This window comes from Hemitrygon akajei, chromosome 11 (assembly GCF_048418815.1).
Source record: "Hemitrygon akajei chromosome 11, sHemAka1.3, whole genome shotgun sequence".
NCBI classification, from domain to species: domain Eukaryota; kingdom Metazoa; phylum Chordata; class Chondrichthyes; order Myliobatiformes; family Dasyatidae; genus Hemitrygon; species Hemitrygon akajei.
In genome coordinates, this window is record NC_133134.1 from 64482846 (window position 1) to 64502010 (window position 19165).

Genomic DNA, 19165 nt, shown 5'->3' on the forward strand with positions numbered 1-19165 from the left:
GAGTTATAAATCTCTAACCTATTAATCCATATCAGGATTACCACACCAGTAATTTAAGCCACGTGGTTGAGGTACATAGCTGATTTTAAAGGGAAGCCAGATATGTGGATGAGAGAAGGATATCCTAACACCTGAGGCAGGGTGGGACATGAGAAACAGTACAGAGTCGTCTACTGCTGAAACTCAATGGTGAAAGGCATATGAAGTCCCAAAAGAATACTTCCGCACAGGATTTAGGAAGTGGATAGGCAGGGCACAGAACACATTCCCCTCTTCACATTCACAGCTCACATGCAAGACTGGTTTCCACGTGGTGTATAATACCTCTGGAAGTACAAAGTCTTTCTGGTTTCTGCAGCCTGTCCTACCTTCCTGTGTATAATGGAATGACTGACAGATTAAAGTGATTCAGCCTGAGGTTGTCACAGGCATTCACTCGATGCAAATTCCCCACTCAGCAATGATTTGAGCTGTTTTCCTGGGAACCTCTCTGATTTATAGGATCTTACAGCAAGAGGAACAGGCACTTCAACCCCACCATGGATGTGCCACCAATCAAGTACCTATCAATCCCAGTCCAGTTTTCCTGCCCTTGATCTACCCCATGGCACTTCAGTTCAAGTTTGATGGAGTCAGAACCCTAACTGTTGGCATGCTATTTAACCATAATGGACACAAACCCAAACTCATCACCAATTTCATTTGATATTTTTTCTTTCTTTCTCTCAAGCCAGCAGTCATGAGAGTTGTTCTTTATTCTGGAGGAACATAGCAGGTCAGTCGATGTTGCAGGACCAATGAAGAATCTCGGCCTGAAATGTCAGTCCTGATGAAGGGTCTCGGCCTGAAATAGCAACTTTATTCCTCTCCATAGATGCTGCCTGACCTGCTGAGTTCCTCCAGCATTTTGTGTGTGTTGCTCTGCAGATTTCAGCATCTGCAGAATTGCTTGTGTTTAATTCTGTAAAGAAAGGTGAACATCTGTCTGCCTCTAATTCTCCCTTGAATGAAGTGTTTTGCTTCATTGGCTTTCATTAAAGATGGGTTTGAGCAGAACGGCAATAATGTTTAATGAATGCTCATCTGAAATATTATGTCCAGGACTGGTATTGGAATTGGAATGGGTTCATTATTGTCACATGTACACAGATTGAGTGAAAAGTTTGTCTTGCATGCTGTTCATACAGATCGAATTATTGCATAGTGCACTGACGTAAAACAAGAACAATGCAGAATAAAGTGCAACAGCTACAGAGAAAGTGTAGTGCAGGCAGGCAATAGGTGCAAGCTCATAATGAGGTAGATCATGAGGTCAAGATTCCATCTTATTGTACTAGGGTAACACTTAATGGTCTTATAACAGTGGGGTAGAAGTTGTCCTTGAGACTGGAGCTACTTGCTTTCAGGTTGTACTATCTAGTGATTGTGCATGGTGCAAGTTCATAATGAGGTAGATTGTGAGGTCAAAAGTTGTACTGTATTAGGGAACCATTCAGTAGTCTTGTAGCAGCAGGATAAAACCTGTCGTTGATCCTGGTGGTAACGTGCTTTCAGGCTTTTATATTTTTTCTACCCAGTAGAAGAGAGAATGTCTGGAATGGCCGGGGTCTTTCATTGTGGCTGGCTGTTTTAGTGATGCAGTGAGAAGTATAGACGGAGATCATAGAGGAGAGGCTGGTTTGTTATGTGCTGTGTTTCTATACAGCTTCTTGCAGTCACGTGAAGAGCAGCTACCATTATGTAACCAGATAAGATGCTTTCTGTGGTGCATTGATAAAATTTGAAAAGGGGTTAACAGGGACATGGCAGTTTTCTTTAGCTTCCTGAGGAAGTTAAAGGCATTGGTGAGCTTCCTTGACTACAGCATCTATGTGGTTTGCCCAGGACAGGCTGCTGATGATAGTCACTTCTAGGGACTTGAAGCTCTCAACCCTCTTAACCTCATCATCATCGACCTAGGCAGATGCATGTGCACCGTCTGTCTTTCTGCAGTCTGACTAATCAGCTGTTTTGCTGACATTGAGAGAAATGTTGTCATGACAATGTGCTACTAAGCCCTCTGTCTCCTTCCCGTACAACAATTCATCGGTCTCTAGGTCTCTCTACCTAAAGAAGAACGTACTTGGGACAGAGGGGTTGTAATGAAGGCTCACCAAATTAATTCCTGGGACAACATAAGGAATTTTCATATGGGGACAGTGTTTGTAATCACTAGACTCCAGAAAAAATCATTAGTGGCTTTAGTGAAACATAGAAAATTCTGATAGAGCTTAACAGAGTAAATGAAGGATTAACATTTACCTTAGCGAAGGTGTCTAGAACCAGGAGTCACTATCTCAAAATAAGCAGTCAGTCGTTAAGGACAAACTAACGAATGTTTAGAATTCCATACCCACAAGGGATGTGGTGGCTCAGCTGCTGATTAATAAACTTTAGCATACTACAGGACATGGGAAAGTAGTATTTGTGTAATGACATCAGCTACAATGATAGGGTAGACACAAGAGGCAAAATAGCTTATTCTTGCTTCCATTTCTCATATTCTAAACATCAGGCACACCTGGCAGACACCAGAATTTTAAACACAAAGTACACTGCAGATGCTGTGGTCAAATCAACAAGTACATAAACTGGATGAACTCAGCAGGTCAGGCAGCCGTTGAAACGAGCAGTCAACGTTTCTGGCCGAGACCCTTCGTCAGGACTGAAGAAGGAGGGAACAGGGTGCAAGGTGCTAGGTGAAAAACCAATCAAAGGAAAGATCAAGGGGTGGGGGAGGGGATAGGCAGGAGAGGTGAAGAAGGAACGTAAAGGGAAAACACTGGGTAGTAGAAGAAGGCAGAATCATGAGAGAGGTGATAGGCAGCTAGAAGAGGAGGCAGAGTGGAAGTGAGATGTGGGAAGGGAGAGGGAGGGAATTACTGGAATTTGGAGAATTCAATGTTCATACCAAGGGGCTGGAGACTACCTCCTCCAATCTGAGTTTGGCCTCATCATGGCAGTAGAGGAGGCCATGTATGGACATATCCAAATGGGAATGTGAAGCAGAGTTGAAGTGGGTGGCAACCGGGAGATCCTGTCTGTCGTGGCAGACGGAGTGGAGGTGCTCGACGAAGCGGTCCCCCAATCTGCGTCAGGTCTCACCAATTTAGAGGAGGCCGTACCGGGAGCACCGGATGCAATTGATTACCCCAACAGACTCACAAGTGAAGTGTTGCCTCACCTGGAAGGACTGTTTGGGGCCCTGAATTGTAGTAAGAGAGGAGGTGTAGGGGCAGGTAAGTTACCACCCATAGTGCTTTCCCTTTACATTCCTTCTTCACCTCTCCTGCCTATCCCCTCCCTGCTTCCCCTTCCCCACCCCTTGATCTTTCCTCTGATTGGTTTTTCACCTGGCACCTACTAGCCTTCTCCTTCCCATCCTCCCCCCACTTTCTTTACAGGGCCCCTGCCCCCTCCTTCTTCAGTCCTGACGAAGGGTCTCAGCCCGAAACATTGACTGCTGGTTTCAACGGATGCTGCCCGACCTGCTGAGTTCATCCAGCTTATGTACGTGTTGATGAGACACCAGAATTTGTTCCTCAGAGACATAAATGGACCAAATGGGCTGTTGGAGCAATCCAGAATCACCTTGTTCTAGATCATTTAATTCACTGAACTTAAATATTCCTGTGGCCATAGTAACTCATCTTCCTGTTACTCTAGCTAGTGAGTGACTATCAAATATTAAGTTTAACTCTGGCTCAGAAGAGAAGAAGCCAGTACTTACTTGCTAATTGTGACCTGTTATTACATAAGTTGATTATATCAGATGTTTTGATCCAGCCAAGGTATTTTCCACCTTGCATTCCAACTCCCTAATTTAGTTGCTTTAAGTTTATTTTGTGCCACACATTTGCAGCAGTATTGTGGAGTTGGCAGCAGCAGATGTTCCTACCTTGTGTCGTCCCAGTCTGCTCGGCGTACACTTGGGAAGGATAGGCAAAGCGAAGGGCAATAGCAGCAAACAGCATCTCAATGCAGATGATAAAATTTTGGTAGCCCGCGGCCACTGTTCCTGCCCTGACTTCGTGACCATCAATAATCTGCACTTCTGGGATTATTCCGCATCTCTCCAATATTGCCAGCAACATTCCTGGGGGAGCATTAAAACAATCCACTTTAGCAGATACAACAACTTGCATGTAATGGTAACAGAAAAAAAACATTTCTGAATTTCCAAATTTAGATAAAACATGGTAAAATGAGCTCGAGCCTTCAACATGCTTCCAAACATATAGCCCCTCAAACACAAGTTGCCTTGAAGTCTGCCAATTTTTATACCAACAAAAGCAGTTATTTAATGTACAGGAATCCTCTGCAAAACATTACCTCACTTAGAGAAAAAAGAAATGACTAATGAATCTGTATTTAGCCGAGACAATGTTTGGCTATGACTTGCGAGGAATATCATCTTCTCCAAATAATGGCAATTGATCTTTAATATCCTTTTAATAAAATTTATGTGCAGAATTATATTGTAAATGCAAGATAACAATCCATCCACCATATTAACAACTTGCTCAAATGACTCAACCATTTGAATGACCTGACCCATTGACACTTGCTCAGGTTATCAATTACTATGCCTCAAATAAAAGATTTAAGTGACTTCCCTCCAACTAATATTGAACTCAGTTTTCATGTCTCTTACCCTTACCCGACATGAATATATTTTGAAATTTCTAACCCAAAGAGCACATTTCTCCAATCTTTACAATTCTAGAAAATCATGTCATTTAACTTTTTCCTAACATTTTTTTAAAAGTTATGTCCAGATGTTTATTTTTACATCAATTTTTGAGTAAAAAGTTAAAATTGTCATCTCTCTCCTATTGACTTACTTTAATTTTCATTGTTATCTTTCTTTTCTCAATTAAGTCATTCAGATAAAATCTTTGTGGGTTATATTGATACTTACCCTGCCAAAATGAGAGAAAAATTACTGACTTCACTGTCAGGAATTTCAAGACAGGATCAAATGGGCTGAGCAGCTCACTGGTAGTGAAGTAAAAGAGGAACAGTGCATAAAGTGCCAAGCTGACAGAGACGTTATAAATAATGGTGATATATAGGTATCCACTCCTCACACTGTGGAAATGAAAAGCCACAATTAGCTGGGAAGACAATTCAATCAACCTTTAAGCATTTATTTAAAAATTAATTAGCAGCCTAGTGTAGTTTGTATTCTATATCGCATATTTTAATGTCAATTCTTTGCCACATCTCTTACAAGTGTGTCCACTCTGATAGGTGCACAGGAAGTCCTGAACAGGAACATTTGACACAAAATGTTAATACTAGTCAGAAGGGCAACTGAAATAATGAACTGTAGAGTCTGTTGGGATATTAGAGGCATGAGACTTCAGATGCTGAAACATGCTGCAAAATAAAACAAAAGCAACTGCTGGAAAAACTCTGCAAGTCTAGAATTATCTGTTGGGTTAAAAGGACCGTCAATGTTTTGGATTGAACCCTGCATCAGGACTGAGAGTGTAGAGCAGGGGATTTCCTACTTTTTTATGCCATTGACCCCTAACATTAACCTAGGGGTCTGTGGACCCTAGGTTGGGAACTCCTGGTGTAGAGAAAAGATAGCTAATGGATGAAAGTCAGGTGTGGATGGGGGTGAGGCAGAGGCAGGTAGGTAGGTAGATATTTGGTAATGGGCAGATGGGGAAGGGTAATATGTTCTGGTAACAAAGGGAGGGATGGAGAAAGGTGAACAAAGGGAATAGGAACCTGGTGGAAGTAGGAAAGGAACACGGGAAAAACTCAATGCTCATATCATTGGGCTGTCAGCTATACAAGTGAAATAGAGGTGCCATTCCAGTTTTCATTTGGCCCCACTGTAGCACTACAGAAGACCGAGAACAGATGTGGGAATGGGAAGGGGAGCTGAAATGGCATGTAACAAGCAGCAGCTCATGTTGGGTGCTACGCACATTGTCTACAGACTATCCTCTTCCTTGGTACATCTTTCTTATACCTTTCCCCTCCTGGTTCCACCTGCTTATCACTTCTCTTTCATCTAGTGGTAGTGGAGGATTGCTTCTCTGAGTGTGACAAGTGGTGTGCCACAGGGATCAGTGCTGGTTCCATTGTTATTTGTCATCTATATCAATGATCTGGATGATAATGTGGTAAATTGGATCAGCAAATTTGCTGATGATACAAAGATTGGAGGTGTAGTGGACACTGAGAAAAGTTTTCAAAGCTTGCAGAGGGATCTGGACAAGTTGGAAAAATGGGCTGAAAAATGGCAGATGGAGTTTAATACAGACAAGTGTGAGGTATTGCACTTTGTGAGGAAAAACCAAGGTAGAACATACAAGGTAAATGGTAAGGCACTGAGGAGTGCAGTAGAACAGAGGGATTTGGGAATACAGATACAAAATTCCCTAAAAGTGGCGTCACAGGTAGCTAGGGTTATAAAGAGAGCTTTATAAATCAAAGTATTGAGTATAAGAGTTGGAATGTTATGGTGAGGTTGTATAAAACATTGGTGAGGCCGAATTTGGAGCATTGTGTGCAGTTTTGGTCACCGAATTATAGGAAGGATATTAATAAGGTTGAAAGAGTGCAGAGAAGGTTTACAATGATGTTGCCGGGACTTGAGAAACTGAGTTACTGAGAAAGGTTGAATAGGTTAGGACTTTATTCCCTGGAGTGTAGAAGAATGAGGGGAGACTTGATAGAGGTATATAAAATTATGATGGGTATAGATAGAGTGAATGCAAACAGGCTTTTTCCATTGAGGCTAAGGGAGAAAAAAACCAGAGGACATGGGTTAAGGGTGAAGGGGGAAAAGTTTAAAGGGAACATTATGGGGGGCTTCTTCACACAGAGAGTGGGGAGAGTGTGGAATGAGCTGCCAGATGAAGTGGTAAATCCGGGCACTCTTTTAACATCTTAAGAAAAACTTGGACAGGTAAATGGATGAGAGGTGTATGGAGGGATATGGGCAGGTCAGTGGGACTAGGCAGAAAAATGGTTTGGCACAGCCAAGAAGGGCCAAAAGGCCTGTTTCTGTGCTGTAATGTTCTATGGTTCTATCTAGTTCCACCTATCACCTCCCAGCATTTTTCTCTCTCCACCCTCCCAACACACCCAAGCTGCACCGAATACCCAACATTTTCATTGAGATACAGTGATGCTGGTATTCTTATATCCTCCAGACAGGTCATTCCATACCTAAATCTGTTTCTGCCTGTCCCTATCAGCATCTGTGTCATTACTACCCCCATTTCTACCTCCATCTTCAACTGCTCATCACCCCCTTCACCCTTACCTGGTCCCATCTATTATCTGTCTCACCCTCCCTCTCACTTCAATACATTGGCTATTGTCTCTTGATACCATCGGTCCTTTTGCAGGGACTTGAGCTGAAATGTTGAGGGATAACCCTTTGCTTCCACTAATTTTGCTTGACCCAGAGTTTGTCCAGCAGTTTGTTTTTCTTTTGCAATACTAACAAGCTTGAAAGCTATTTCTCACTGTATGAAGGTTTACTGAGGTGATAGAAATTAAAAGTAAGATTAAAACTTTAGGTAAACCTTGGAAAAGAAATATAAAAATCAGAAGCTGCTGCAAGAACATAAAAACATAAGTTGTCAACTTTTGAGTAGATAGACCAGAGCAGAGGCGAAGGTTGTCACAGGAGTTTTCACTTCATTATCCATTATTCTTGCAATAAAGGCCATCACATTTACTTCCTGATTGCTTGCTGTTCCTCAGCATCCCCTGCTAGATTAACATCCAGATTCTCCCCTACAGCATTGTCTCCCTCTCTGGTTAAACAATAATAGTTTTCTATTCTTGCTAAGGGGGAACCAGAATGAGCCACACATTTCTTCACATTATATTCCATCTTCCATATTTCAGCCACTCACATCACCACCCTCTATTCTTTTGCAGACTCAATGCACCCCATACTCCTCCCTCCTCCACAATTGCTTTTCCACCCAGCTTCAAATTGTCAGCAAGACCCCGAGAACATAGGAAACACAGGAATAAGATTTGAGCCCATGGTATTAGAGCAAGGGTTCCCAAACTTTTTCATGCCATAGACCAATACCATTAAACAAGGGGTCTGTAGACCACAGGTTGGGGACCCCTGTATTAAGAGAGAAAATGCTTGAATAGATTGGCTGACTGGCAGAAATTAGTGGAGTAAAGGAGTACTTTTCAAGATGACTGCTTTTGGCTAGTTAATTCTACAGGGATCAATGTTGGAACGGCAACTTTTCATTTTATACATTAATAATCTGGATTAAGGAACTGATGGTTTTGTGGCCATATTTGCAGACTATACAAAGACAGATGATGGGAAAGATAGTGTTACTGAGACAGCAAGTCTGCAGAAAGACTTGCAGAGGTTAGAAGAGTGGGCAACGAAGTGGCAGGTTGAATACTGCTTAAGGAGTGTGGGTTGTGCAATTTGGTAGAAATAAAGTGCGGACCTTTTTCTAAATATGGAAGTAATGCAGAAATCAGAGGTGCAAAGGGCATTTGGAGTTCCCTTAAGGTTAACCTGCAGGTTGAGTAAGGAAGGTAAATTTAACATTAGCACTTTTTTCAAGTAGACTAGAATATAAAAAACAAGGATGATACTTTATAAAGAATTGGTCGGGCTGCATGTGGAAAATTGTGAGCAACTTTGAGTCCTGTATCTAAGGAAGGATGAAGTGGCCCTGGAGAATGTCCGGAAGATTCACAAAAATGATCGAAAGACTTAACATGAGGAGTGTTTAATGGCTCTGGGCCTGTACTTGATGGAGTTTAAAAAGGATGTGCGGAAGATCTTGTTGAAACCTACCAGATACTGAAAGGCCTGGATAGAATGGACTTGGACTGGATGTTTCTATTAGTAAGTTGAGGATTTGAAGGTACAGCTGCAGAACAAAGGATCATCCCTTTAAAACTGAGACAAGGAAGAATTTCTTGTGGCAGAGGACAGTGAATCTCTTGAATTTATTGTGGCAGAGAGATATAGATGGCAAACCATTGTATGTATTTAAGGCAGAGATTGATACGTGGGTTAAGAATTACAAGGAGAACACGGAAAAATGGGGTTGAAAAAAAATCAGCCATGATTGAATGGCAGATTAGAGGAGAAAGTTGAATGAGACCCTCAATACAAATAACTGTGTCAGGATGTTGTTATTGATTACAGCTCAGCGTTTAGTACAATTGTTCCTAAAGTTCTGGTTGAAAAGCTGCAGAACCTGGGCTCTGTACCTCCCTCTGCAACTGGATCATTGACTTCCTTACCAGAAGACATCAACCTGTGTGAATTGGAAATAACATCTCCACCTCATTGACGATCAACTCTGGCACACTCCAGGAATGTGTGCTTAGCCCACTGCGCTATCTCCACACCTATGACTGTGTGATTGTGTGGCTAGGCATAGATCAAACGCCATCTATAAATTTGCTGCTGATACAACTACTGCTGGCAGAATTTCAGAAGGTGATGAGAAGGCATATAGGAGTGAGATACATCAGCTAGTTAAGTGTGTCACAAGAATAACCTTGCCCTCAATATCAGTAAGACCAAAGAACTGATGTGGACTTCAGAAATGGTAAGACAAGGGAACACACACCAGTCAGTACTCATGAGGAAGTCAGAAGTGGAAAGAGTGAGCAATGTCAAGTTACCAGGTGTCAGTATCTTTGAGCATCTATCCTGGATCCAACATATTGATGCAGTTAAAAATAAGGCACGGCAGTGGCTATATTTAATTAAGAGAACACACACAAAACATTGGGGGATCTCAGCAGGTTGGGCAGTATCTATGGAAAAAAATAAACAGCCGACATTTTGGGCTGAGACTCTTTTCAGGACTGGAAAGGGAGAAGTCAGAGTAAGGTGGAGGGGGGAGAAGAAGAAGTACATGGTGATGGGTGAAACTGCAAAATGGGGGAGGGAGTGAAGTAAAGAGCTGGGAAGTTGATTGGTGAAAGAGATAAAGAACTGGAGGAAGGGAAATCTGATAGGAGAGGATAGAAGACGATGAAAAAAAGGAAGAAGAAAGAGCACCAGAGGGAGGGGATGAACAGGCAAGGAGATAAGTTAAGAGAAGGAAACCAGAATGGGGAATGGTGGGGGGTGGGGTGCAATTACCGGAAGTTTGAGAAATCGGTGTTCAAGCCACCAGTCTGTAGGCTACCCAGTCAGAATACTGGGTGTTGTTCCTCCAACCTGAGTGTGCCCTCATCGCGGCAGTAGAGGAGGCCATGGACTGACATGTTGGAATGGAAATGGGAAGTAGAATTGAAATGGGTAGCTACCAGGAGATCTCACTTTTTCTAGTGGAGAGTAGGTGCTCAGCGAAGCGGTCTCCCAATCTACGTCGGTTCTCACCAATATACAGGAGGCCACCAGATACAGTAGATAACCCCAACAGACTCACAGGAGAAGTGTTGTCTCACCTTGAAGGACTGTTAGGGGCCCTGAATAATAGTGAGGGAGGAGGTGTAGGGCAGGTGTGGCACTTGTTCCACTTGCAAGGATAAGTACCAGAGGTGAGGGATGAGTGGACAAGGGAGTTGAATAGGGAGCTATCCCTGCGGGAAGTGGAAAATGGAGGTGGGGGGGAGGAAGAGGAAAAGATGTACTTGGTGGTGGGATCCCATTGGAGATGGTGGAAATTATGGAAAATTATGTGCCTCACACAGAGGCTAGTGTGGTGGTAGGTGAGGACAAGAGGAACTCTATCTCTGTTGTGGCGGGGAGGATGAGGTGAGGGCAGATGTGCTGAAATAGAAGAGATGCCAGGTCAAGTCAAGTCACTTTTTATTGTCATTTCGACCATAATTGCTGGTACAGTACACAGTAAAAACAAGACAATGTTTTTTAGGACCATGGTGCTACGTGAAACAGTACACAAACTACACTGAACTACGTAAAAACAACACAGAAAAAAAAAACTACACTAGACTACAGACCTACCCAGGACTGCATGAAGTGCACAAAACAGTACAGGCATTACAATAAATAATAAATAAGACAACAGACACAGTAAAGGGCAGAAAGTTGGTGTCAGTCCAGGCTCTGGGTATTGAGGAGTCTGATGGCTTGAGGGAAGAAACTGTTACATAGTCTGGTCGTGAGAGCCCGAATGCTTAGGTGCCTTTTCCCAGATGGCAGGAGGGAGAAGAGATTGTATGAGGGGTGCGTGGGGTCCTTCATAATACTGTTTGCTTTGCGGATGCAGTGTGTAGTGTAAATGTCCGTGATGGCGGGAAGAGAGACCCCAGTGATCTTCTCAGCTGACCTCACTATCTGCTGCAGGGTCTTGCGATGTGAGATGGTGCAATTTTCGAACCAGGCAGTGATGCAGCTGCTCAGGATGCTCTCAATACAACCCCTGTAGAATGTGGTGAGGATGGGGGGGGGGGGGGGGGTGGGAGATGGACTTTACTCAGCCTTCGCAGAAAGTAGAGACGTTGCTGGGCTTTCTTTGCTATGGAGCTGGTGTTGAGGTTCTCCGCCAGGTGAACACCAAGAAATTTGATGCTCTTAACGATCTCTACCGAGGAGCCATCGATGTTCAATGGGGAGTGGTTGCTCCGTGCCCTCCTGAAGTCAACAACCATCTCTTTAGCTTTGTTCACATTCAGAGACAGGTTGTTGGCTCTGCACCAGTCCATTAACTGCTGCACCTCCCCTCTGTAAGCTGACTCGTCGTTCTTGCTGATGAGACCCACCACGGTCATGTCATCGGCAAACTTGATGATGTGGTTCGAGCTGTGTGTTGCAGCACAGTCATGGGTCAGCAGAGTGAACAGCAGTGGACTGAGCACACAGCCAGCATCAATGGTGGAGGGTGAGAAACCCCTTTCTTTGAAGGAGGACAATATCTCATTAGTTCTGGAGTGTAAAGCCTCATCCCAAGAGCAGATACAGCAGAGATGGCGGAACAGAGAAGAGGATGGCATTTTTACAAGTGACAGAGTGGGAAGAGGTATTGTTCAGGTAACTGTGAGAGTCAGTGGGTTTATAAAAGATATGGTAGTTAGACTGTCTTCAAAGATTGAGAGATCGAGAAAGGGGAGGGAGGTGTCAGAAATGGACCAAGTAAATTTGAGGGCAGGGTTGATCTTTTGCCAATCAACTTTCCAGCTCTTTACTTCACTCCTACCCCATTTCTTTACTTCACCCCTACCCCATTCCTTTACTTCACCCCTACCCCATTCCTTTACTTCACCCCTACCCCATTTCTTTACTTCACCCCTACCCCATCACCTACCACCTTGTGCTTTTTTCCTTCCCTCCCACTACCTTCTTACTTCCCTCCTCCCACCTTCTTACTCTGATTTCCCATCTTTCTTTCCAGTCCCGATGAAGGGTCTCAGCCCAAGATGTTGACTGGTTATTCTTTTCCACAAATGCTGCCTGACCAGCATTTTGTGTGTATTGCTCTGGATTTCCAGCATCTGCAGATTTTCTTGTGTTTAGGATTTCATTAAGAGTTTGAGGAGATTTAGTATGTCACTTAAGACATTAGCAAATTTCTCAGCTGTACCATGGAGAGCATTCTAACTGGCTGCATCATCATTTGCTATGAGAAGGTTGCTATGGGGGGGGGGAGATCAAAATAAACCGCAGAGACTTGTAAACTCAGTCAGCTCCATCATGGGCACTAGGCCTCTGTAGTATCCAGGATACCTTCAAGGAGTGATGTCTCAAAACGGCAGCATCCATCATTAAGGACCCCCATCACCCAAGAAATGCCCTCTGCTCATTCCTACCTTCAGGGGGGAGGTACAGAAGCCCAAAGACACACTCAATGATTCAGGAACAGCTTCCCCCCCCTCTGCCATTCAATTTCTGAATGGATATGGAACCCATGAACCTACCTCACTAATAAACTCATTTCGAGCTTTCAGCCAGGTACAGATATTGATTTTAACTGACATTTTGATGACAATCATCAGGGTTGATACTTAGGCATATCTAGTTTGGTAGAATGTTACCCCCATTGTCCATCCCTCCTGATTGGTTAGTCCTCATTCAATCAGGTATCCACTGTTCCACCTTGTATACAATTGAATTCCAGTTCTTACTTAGAGCTTCATCTTTGTTAAAATTCTTTTTCTCTCGTTTTATTTTAATGGCTTCCTTCACCAGGCAGTCCCAAAAGCCATTGGTGCAGCACAGTAGTTTTGTGTTGTCAAAGTCAATCCTATGGCAATTGTGAATGCAATGCTCTGCTACCACTGATTTCTCCAGATGGGGCACACACTGAAAACATGCATCAAGGAGGACAGAAGGTGTATCTGTTTGGGTTACCTGGAGAAATCAACAGAAGCTGAGGAACCCTTTTCCATGGCTTCTATACAATAGAGAACCAAGCCATTTGGTAACTAGACTATGAGACCACAACAGAATATCCAAGCCCATTCCTTTACTGTGCACCAGGGAAATCCAGTTAAAGGAAAGTTGCAACAAAACAATATGAAGGTTCTGAAGTTTATAATGATAAAGGCTGCACCTAAAATTTAGAATGAAAAAAAAAACTGTACCGACTTACTCAAAGTCTCCATCATGATATTTGCCATAGATTTGTAGGATAATGGTGATGGCAGCCATTAGTGGTTTAATCACACAGAACTGCAGAGTGGCCTGTTTGGGAGAGACCAGACCCATGTCATTAGCAGCTCCACGAACATGAGTTATCCACCAACAGCAAAGTGTGAGCTTGATTGGTGAACTAAAGCACCACATTTTCACCCCGATCTGACTGTATGATGTGGTTGTGCATCATGTATTAATTCAGGTGGCTAACTCATCTGAAAGTTTAAGTCAGCTTTTTAGCTCTGCACTATTTATTTGTATACATCTTACTGTAACTTATATTAATCTTTTTATGTATTATACTGTTCTGCTGCCATGAAACAACAAACTTCACAACATATGTCCATGACAATAAACCTGATTCTGAGTCTCACTGCCAACTAGAAGAGGTTACAAAAATCTTCCCAAGCAGAAGTGGTGCTGTACACTGAAATGCATGATGGGCATTGCTAGCATGTTGGAGCCAAACTTTTATCCCAGAATTAAATAATTTAAATTGAGGAAAGATTGCTTCAAAAGGTGTTGCATCAGATCTGGGACATTTTTCACTATTTATATTGAAGACCTGAGTGAAACTATTTTCTTTTTGGGAGGTCCTGTGGGACTAATGACGACGGTTCTGAGGGGGCCCATGAGATCAATGTGGGAATAACAAACCTTGTGATCAGAAGTTGCTGATAGGGTGATGAGCAAGTTGGGAGGTAGTGAACTCCTTCTGTCATTTCCATTGGGATTCTATGAGCTTCACACACACAGACACAAACACTTCCTGATTCATCCGGACTGGAACCTGTTTATTTAATCAAGACACACACTCACTCCAACCCCAGATCTGGTCTTATTACAAGTTTACACCAGACTTTGGTTGGGTTGCAGAGATCGTAGGAGGAACACAATACTCAAGGGTTTCCAGTGGGTCAGACTCCAGTGGCCTCTCAGATACTCACCTGTTTACAAAATCGCAAAAATCCAATGGAGTACGTCATACCCACCAGACAGCATGTTCCATACAAGCAACTAGTCCTAATAATGAGACAGAAATCACATAAGTACAGAAGGTACCACATCCAAAAAAAACTAACAATGCACAGTAGTCAGACAACATCTGAGAGGCAGAAACAGAGTTAATGCTATAGGTCAGTAATTAGAACTTACTCTGCTTATAAATCTATAATTTATTAGGATTACAATAAACTTTTTTATGAGTAAATAACACTACTTCACAGTATTGAAGTATAAACGTGTGGGATTGAATAAAGACTGCATGGAAATAGATCACTGTTTAAGAAAAAGAGGTCACCCGTTTAGTACAGTGATGGGGCAAAATTTTCTCTCTCAAAGTGTTGTGAGTCTTTGTAACTCTTCCTGACGGTGGCGGAAGAAGACTTGGAGGATTTTTAGTGCAGAGGTATACAGATTCTGGATAGCATAGGGGTGGAAGGTTGTCATGTGTAGATAAGTATAATCAAATCAGCCATGATTTTATTAAACAGAAAAACTGAGTGGCTCCTGATTCACAAATTCCTGTCTAAGCCAATCACCAAGTAGTTCTACAGCAGAATCCCCTTGTAATGATCATTCACTATTAAAATGATTGTTTTACTTACGTATGGTATGTGGATATCACCGACAAAGTCATAACCTAATTCCCCAAATAATATTTAGCTACAAAACATGGGTAGCACAGTTAGTGGCACTGACTGTGTGTGGTTTAGACGTTCTCCCTGTGACACTGTGAGTTTCCTCAGTTTCCTTCCACATCGCAAAGACACATGGGTTAGTGGGTTAATTGTTTACGGTTTACTGCTCTTGTGTATGTGGTTGTTGGAATCTGGGGGAGCTGATAAGAATGTGGAGGGGAGGATTTATATAGGATTAGTGCAGATGGGTGGTTGAAGGTCAGCACTGACTTAAAGGGCCTGTTCCTGTGCTGAGACTCACAAAACGTTTATTAATTACTTGTATTTGCCTCCAGTCGTCCTGCAAACCCTATCTTCAGATGTAGTTCTGATCCCATTAACCAGCTGGGTGGATTTCAATGGTAAACCATGTAAAAATCACCCAGTAAATTCCTCTCATCCTGGCTCAGGTGTTTCAGCAAAAAAGTTAAAGCAATTTTGCTTTATCTCTGGATTCATTTTGTTCTGTGTAAAATGCATGATCATTTCCGATCAGATGCAAACACACTCAGCAGTATCTGTGATTCTAATAGCACAATGTAAATGTAGAAGTACATAAAAACTCACTTAACAGGTTTCCCTCTGATTTCTGACATAATAGCACTCTCTCCTCCCAGATATTCATAGCACAGGCTGAGGAAGTTGTAAATCACAAAGGCTGTAGGAAAGAACACACAAATCAGTGCAAGAGCTCAACAACTGTCTCACTTAACCAATTCTACTTGACCAATTCCTTAACTAATTCACTTGACCAATTCTACTTGCTTCCTTTGGTGGGTGCTAGACATGACTGTCACCTGAGGTGGTCTGCCCCCCTACCTCTACAGCCCTCCAGGGGCCATAAACACCCAAATTGTGACTTCAAAGGTTCATTTTATTGTCAAGATATTTATTTACAATACACCTCTGACATCTGTCTTCGCCAGATAGCCATGAAATACGGAAAAGCCATGAGAGTTATTGAAAAAGAGATCAGCCTTCCCCCCCCCCCCAACAGTGCACATAGAAGAAAGAAACAAAACTTGCAAACCCCAAACACCCTCCCTTGCAAAAAAAAGCATCAAAATCATCACCCGCACCCCCCCCCACCCCACCACCACTCTCACAGATCGTCCTTGGCATAGGAAGGAACATTTGGGAGATCGGTGATTGAGTTGCAAACTACTGCAGAATGGCAAGCATTACCTGCCAGATGAGAAGCAGCATTCCCACCCTCTCCTCCCCCAAGTGGCTGAGTCACTCAGTCACTGACCACTCTTCGCATGCCTGCTCGCTCTCCCATCATAGCTGTTTCTATGATCCTCTCCAACACACTACTTTTGTTCATTTTCAACTTACAAATTGTTTGGTTTACAAACAGTTCTCAGGAATGGAGAACAGTTATAACTTGGGTGCAGCCTGTATGTACAGTTTATGAGCATTTAGTGAATTTACATTACAGCAACTGTCCATCATCCCTGTAATAAGGCAGTCACTATAATTCAAACACACGAGGGAACTTCATCATTATGTGCCATCATATAATTGTTCTTGGCAAATATTTCTACAGAAGTGGTTTGCCATTGCCGACTTCTGAGCAATGTATTTACAAGATTATCAATACTCTTCGGAGATTGTCTGCCTGACATCAGTGGTCACATAACCAGGACTCGTGACATGCAGCACTTCTTCTCATGGCTTCATGTGACCCTGATTGGGTGAGGGTTAAGCAGGTGCTACACTTTGTCCAAGGGTGACCTGCAGACTTGCAGATGGAAAGAGCACCTTACACCTTCTTTGGCAGAAATGTATCTCCACTCTGCCATCCAAAGGAAGTCTTTCAATTTCCTCTTTTAACTCAACATATTTCTCGTGTTTTTCACTTACCGATTTCTATAAGTTACGTATGTTTGGAATAGCTATATCTACAAAATAAGTTGTTCTTGCTTGTTTATCCTGTATTATTATATCTAGACCGTTATTATGGATTGTTCGATCTGTAATAAATGAGTGGTCATAATATAATTTGTGGGTTTCTGACTCTAAACCTGGATCAGGCTAGTATTTATAGTAAAGTATGTTTTCTTTTATGAGTCTGTATTTTAAAGCAAGATTTTGATGAATGATGTTTGCCACTTGATTGTGCCTGTGTAAATAATCAGATTGTGTGCAGTGTGTGGCCAAGTGGTTAGGGTGTTGGACTAGCGATCTGAGGGTCGTGAGTTCGAGCCCAGCCAAGGCAGCGTGTTGTGTCCTTGAGCAAGGCACTTAACCACACATTGCTCCAGTCCACCCAGCTGAAAATGGGTACCGGCAAAATGCTGGGGGTTAACCTCGCAATAGACTGGCGTCCTATCCAGGAGTCTCGTACTCTGTTGATTCATGCCACGGAAACCAGCATAAGCACTGGCCTAATGAGCCTATAAGGCTTGGGACAGACTTTAATTTTAAAATAATCAGATTGAGTTTAACTGTACAGGATCCTGTAACGTGTTGGATTGTTTCTGGATTTTTTGGCATTTTCTGCATTTATCATCTTGAATTTATTGGTCTTTTATTATGTATTTTTGTTTTTTTGTGTGTTAAACTCCCGGTCCTGTTTTGCCACAAGGAAACCTTCTATTTCTGGGAAAAGGTTTCCAACTCTGAGCTGGGCGTTTGATGCTTCCTTGTCGGCATCTATTCTGCTCAGATTGTGGGGATGTCTTCCATGGAGGGTCGTGCCCTTCCATTGGTTCACCTTTTCTTCAATAGTGATAATTTCTTCATTTTTCTTCTTCTTCTTCTTATTAGTTCTTTTTGTATTTGCACAGTTTTGACTTTTGCACACTGGTTGTTTGTCTGTCCTGTTGGGTGAGGTCTCTCATTGATTCTATTGTGCTTCTTGTATTTACTGTGAATGCCCACAAGAAAATGAATCTCAGGGTTTTCATACAGTGACGTTTTTGTGTTTTGATAATAATTTTACTTTGACCCTTGAACCAGCCACCATGTGACACATTTGCACCATTCTGATCTTCATCACTTCACCAATTCTTGGACTGCAAGAATTTAAATTCTCCTTCTAAAACTCTCAATTCTCTCTCCTACTTAAAACCTACCTCCTTGAGCAAGCTTTGGTCATCAGCCCTGTTACCCTGATGACAATGCTTCTCTGAAGTGTTTTGATGCTACAGTAATGGACAAATTGTAAAATTTGTTGTTGTTTCATCTACCTAGACTTTATATCACACTCAGCCCCAGCTGTAACCCTGTCCAAATTGACAACAGTACACATTCTGGAGATTTACAGATAGTTTGTGCTCTAGCCTCAATATCATAACGACTGGGCCAAACACAGCCCCCAGTGCTGTGTGCTGAGCTGATCGCTGTACACTCTACTCACACATGATTGCATGGCCAAACACCTACATTCATCGAGGACACAACAGTGGTGGGGCTCAACACCAATGATGATGAGATGGCCTACAGAGAGGAAATGGAACAGCTCAGGAGTTCATATGTCGCATGACCTCTCATGGTCCCAGAACACATTGAGGAAAGCTCAACAACACCTGAGGAGGCTGAAGAGAGCTGGACTATGCACACCTACGCTCATGTCATTCTACAGATGCACAGTAAAGAGCATCCTAACAAGCTGCATCATTGCAAGGTGTGGAAACTGCACTGCTGCAGACAGAGAGACTACAACAGTGAGTCAAAACTGCCCAATGCATCACCAGCATCAGCCGACCCACCATCAAGGACACTTACACAGAAAGGTGCCGGAAATGGGCCAGTAACAGCATGAAGGATCCCACCACCCTGCTCATGGACTGTTTGTCCCACTTTCATCAGGAAGGAGGCTACATAGCTTCCATGCCAGGACCACCAGATTGAACAACAG

The 19165-nt window shown here is 42.8% G+C and overlaps 1 protein-coding gene across 1 annotated transcript in view; it reads right to left on the reverse strand.

Annotated features, from left to right (window-relative positions):
• tmem184a (transmembrane protein 184a) overlaps positions 1-19165 on the reverse strand; it is an 81797-nt gene that overhangs the window by 7963 nt on the left and 54669 nt on the right. The window contains exons 4-8 of the mRNA XM_073060981.1: positions 15868-15958; positions 14569-14644; positions 13578-13669; positions 4961-5130; positions 3938-4135 (exon numbers count right to left, since the gene is read on the reverse strand). Of these exons, the coding sequence (XP_072917082.1) occupies positions 3938-4135; positions 4961-5130; positions 13578-13669; positions 14569-14644; positions 15868-15958 (627 nt within the window). The remainder of the gene's footprint in view (positions 1-3937; positions 4136-4960; positions 5131-13577; positions 13670-14568; positions 14645-15867; positions 15959-19165) is intronic.